Source organism: Henckelia pumila, chromosome 4 (genome assembly GCF_033568475.1).
Source record: "Henckelia pumila isolate YLH828 chromosome 4, ASM3356847v2, whole genome shotgun sequence".
NCBI classification, from domain to species: domain Eukaryota; kingdom Viridiplantae; phylum Streptophyta; class Magnoliopsida; order Lamiales; family Gesneriaceae; genus Henckelia; species Henckelia pumila.
Window position 1 is genome coordinate 131,482,788 of NC_133123.1, and position 4,207 is coordinate 131,486,994.

Sequence of the window (4,207 nt, forward strand, 5' to 3'; positions counted from 1 at the left end):
TATCGGAAGATGGTCAAAGAATATCTGTCCATAATGTTCAAACCAGAAGGAGCCAGAATTCAGAAAAACCTTCGGACCCCGAACGGATCGAAAAGATTTTTTCGAGACAAGCAAAGGTGGATAGGGACCACCAAAAACGCTTTTTCCCAGGGGCCCACTGCAAAAGCAAAAGATGCCCCGACAATAATAAAGAAGGCATGTGAGGAGAATAAATCCAAAAGAAAAAGTCAAGCATGTGACTCCTCCACTAGTAAAAGATGTCATCGGGCATATGACTCTCCCACTAGGAAAAGATGTCATCAATAATGACATAAAGAATTCAAGACAGCTGCAAGATTCCCTGAAGTTTCTCGCTGAAACGAGTGGAACTTCAGCTATAAATACAGGCATTTGAGGAAGCTGAAGATATCGATCATTCCCTTCAGTTTTCTTACAAATAAAATCATTGTAATATTTCTCTTTCTACGTTTGCATTAAGTTTCTGTAATTTCATGTATTACAAGAACAAGGTTACGATGACTAGCTAAACTAGTTATCTTCTCCTCTTCAAAGGAGGTTGATTTATGTAATAATATATTGTCTGAATAAATTTTCGAAGCTCTTCCCTATCATGTTATTTTCATTTAAAAAATTAAGCTTTTACCATGCGCCTTAAGGTAGGAAACGAAATAAAGATGTGCTAGCTGCTGCTGAAGGAGTCTGTGTCAGGAACCATCGGTTGCGATCGTGTGGTTCGGTTGTGAGGAGCAACCTGTAAAACCCGATGGACATAACCCGACAACAATGTGGTCAAAGAGGTAATTTGCTTTAATTTACTTACGGAAGCATGATGGGCTAAAGCTTATTATTAATAAATTGGAAAATAAATGGTAGAATAGATAATATTTAGTTTCAAGTACATATTGGAGACACTTTTTAATTAATAAGAGATATTTTTAGGATATGAAAAATAAAAGGGATATAATTGACACGATAACGAAACTATAAGGATATATTTAAGAATTATCCCACGTTATTCGATCATAACAATTAGATGTAAGAGCTTGCGAGTTTGCTGTTGCCATAGACGACTTTCTCTTCATCTTCTATCCACTGTATATATATTCTGGGAAACTGAGACTCTAATAAGATATAATAATAATAATAATGATGATGGAAGGTGTGGAGGGTGATGTAGTGATTGTGGGCGCTGGAATTGCTGGCCTATCAACAGCCTTGGGGCTTCACAGGTGTCTTTGATTTCACGATATAAAATTAATCATGGGTTCTAACAAAGATCGAATCTTTTTTTAGTTTGTACACAATATGTTTGATTTGACAGGTTGGGAATCCGGAGTTTGGTGTTGGAATCGGCAGAGTCCTTGAGAACGACAGGATACTATCTTGGAATGTGGCCAAATGCTTGGAAGGCAATAGATGCACTTGGTGGCATTGGACAAATTCTTCGTGCAAAACACACACAGCTTATTGGGTCCTGTTAAATTTCCATACTCAGTTTCACATTTTTTTGTCTTTGTTGGTTTTCTGAAGAATCGTTTGTTTCCCTTTTGTGCAGCATCGTGACTACTTCTGTAGTTTCTGGTGATATCACTGCAGAAGTGCCTATTAAATCCGCAGACTCGGAGTAAGTACTATGAATTTTGCTGGTGTCGACGGATTTGATGTTGAGATTGGATGGATTTCGAATGATATGTTTTAAAAGCCATGGATCGGAGTGTAATCTTGGTAGCAAGGCTTTGCTCTGTTTATATAAATGGTAATATGTAGGGGTGATTCGGGCTTGTACGCGGTAAATAGAAAGACGCTGCTAGAAACACTGGGAAATGTACTTCCAAGGGAGACCATCAAGTACTCCTCCAAAGTGGTTCAGATTCAAGATTCAGATGGCTTCAAGTCTTTACATCTAGCAGATGGAACCATTCTAAGAGCCAAGGTAGCTAGGATCCTTATTATTTGGCGTTTTTGGGGGATGACAAAATGCTATTACAATATGAGAATGATATGAAATGCTAAGCTGTGTTATTTATGCAAGCAGGTGTTGATTGGGTGTGATGGAGTAAACTCTGTTGTGGCCAAATATCTAGGCCTAAGTAAAGCTTCTTCTGCAGGCCGATCATCGGTTAGGAGCTTCGTAGAATTTAAGAACGGTCATGGATTTGAACCAAAGCTCATGCTATTCTTCGGAAAGGGCGTCAGATTTGGTGTCATACCATGTGATGATCACAGCATTTACTGGTTTTACTCCTTTCATCCCCCTCAAGGTGTCATATACATACACATGTTCCTTCAAATGAAAATTTATGCTTGAAATTGATAAATCTTGAAAGCCGTTTCTTTTGTTTCTTGATGGTTTTCTGATATTATAGTTTCCAACAACAATGGTGCAGACAAAAAAATAGAAGATCGAATGAAGCTGAAACAGCATATCCTGAGCACCATTGGAAAAGTTCCTGATAAGATCAGAAGCGTGATCGAAGAAACCGATGCAACAAATATCGAATACTCCCCCATAAGATTTAGACATCCTTGGAATCTGCTGTGGGGAAACATAAGCAAAGGAAATGTTTGTTCGGCACTTGAAGATAGTATCATTTTGGCCAGGGTTCTAGCCGCTGCCTTGAGAGGAGAACGGCGAGAGAACGAGCAGCAAAGAATCCGAAAAGGGTTGGAGAATTATGCCAAGGAGAGGAGATGGAGAAGCATTGATCTTGTTTGGTCAGCATATATTTCAGGTTCAGTACAGATGTGGGATGGGGTTGTGTTGAATTTTATTAGAGACCATATATTGGCCAAGTTCTTGGGTGGCCTTTTCCTAAAGAAGGCTTCTTTTGATTGTGGTAAACTTAATTAGCAGTTACAAAGCTTGATTTTTACTTTGAAATGTAATCAATGAGCATGCTCAAGAAATGAAAATGATGATGTCTTGTTTAGTGAAAACATGGAGAGGGGTTATAGCCAAAAGCTCGGGCTCGTATTTACAAGCTTCAAAAATATGTTTCATCATAATTTCGTAATATTATTGTGATTAGTTATAGTAGTTATAATCAATATTTTCATAACCGACCAGTGATCGAACCGGTCTACCTTGAAAAAACGGTCCAACCGATCGGACCGAAAAACCGTTTATATAATATAATATAATTAATAATATATTTTAAAATTTAAAACCTAAAATATGTATATAAATAGACAAAAAAATATATTTATCTTAATTTGAAAAGTAAAATAACGATATAAATATATTTAAAATATTAATTATAGTTATATATAATTTTAAAAGTTAATAAATTAATTTAAAAAACTTTAATAATACTAAATTAATATTTTTAAGGATGTACAAATTTCAATTAATCATGTATATATATAATAAAATATTAAATTAAAGTTTTAAAATTTTAAAAAAATAATAATTTTGTAAAAAAAAAAATTCGAAATTCTGGTTGAACCGGTTCTTGGTCGGTTCTTGACCGGTTTGACCTATTTTGACCGGTTCTTGACCGGTCCCGAGCAGTTCAACCGTGAAAACGGTTATTTGGAGTGTTCCGGACCAGTGACCGGTTCCTGGTCAAACCGGGCGAGCCGGTGTCCGGTCCGATTTTGAAAACACTGTGTTGGGTTGTGAAACACAAGCAATCTTGATTTTCATGATAACAAAACTTTTTATTGTGTTTTTAACATATTTAATCAAGTGTTGTAGATAGTAGATCAAAGTTAGAAGTCTTTGAGCTGAAAATCAAGTAACTCTAGCTGGCGCAGTTGATTAAATCAAACATATCTCATAGATCATTGATCCAAATGACTTGAGGCCAAAACGATTGGAAAGCTTACTCAAATATATACAAGTCATATTTCAGACAACATCAGTTAATTCGTACGTTATCTAGGCGAAACGTTGGTCGCAACATCAAGCTGGATGCAAATCAAATCAATGCTACAGTAACCAGATCAAACATATCCAGCTCTGATATTTTGGCTATAACTAACAGCTCGCTTATCCAAAATAGACGATTCAGTATGCGTTACAAAGCTAAGGGAATGATCTACAAATCATCTGCACAAAGAAAATCCTGAATCGGATTTTAAGAAGCTAATAAATCAAGATGAAGTTTTGAGTTCTACACTGAAATTCTGCAGAACAGAATTTCTGACACAGCTTAGTATTTAGAGCATATCTCTATCGTACGAACTCGAAATTGAGTGATTCTTG

The 4,207-nt window shown here is 36.2% G+C and overlaps 1 protein-coding gene across 2 annotated transcripts; it reads left to right on the forward strand.

Annotated features, from left to right (window-relative positions):
- The first annotated feature begins 1,045 nt into the window (after positions 1 to 1,045).
- LOC140865437 (monooxygenase 2-like) lies at positions 1,046 to 2,960 on the forward strand. Of its 2 annotated transcripts, none has more exons than XM_073270087.1 (6): positions 1,046 to 1,229; positions 1,322 to 1,471; positions 1,556 to 1,624; positions 1,768 to 1,933; positions 2,036 to 2,261; positions 2,367 to 2,960. In XM_073270087.1, exons 1-6 carry the CDS (start codon positions 1,147 to 1,149, stop codon positions 2,849 to 2,851), a joined length of 1,179 nt encoding a protein of 392 aa, XP_073126188.1. In that variant the 5' UTR covers positions 1,046 to 1,146; the 3' UTR covers positions 2,852 to 2,960. The 2 variants fall into 2 exon arrangements, with proteins under 2 accessions (XP_073126188.1, XP_073126189.1); XM_073270088.1 differs by having other exon boundaries at positions 2,388 to 2,960.
- Positions 2,961 to 4,207: the final 1,247 nt, after the last annotated feature.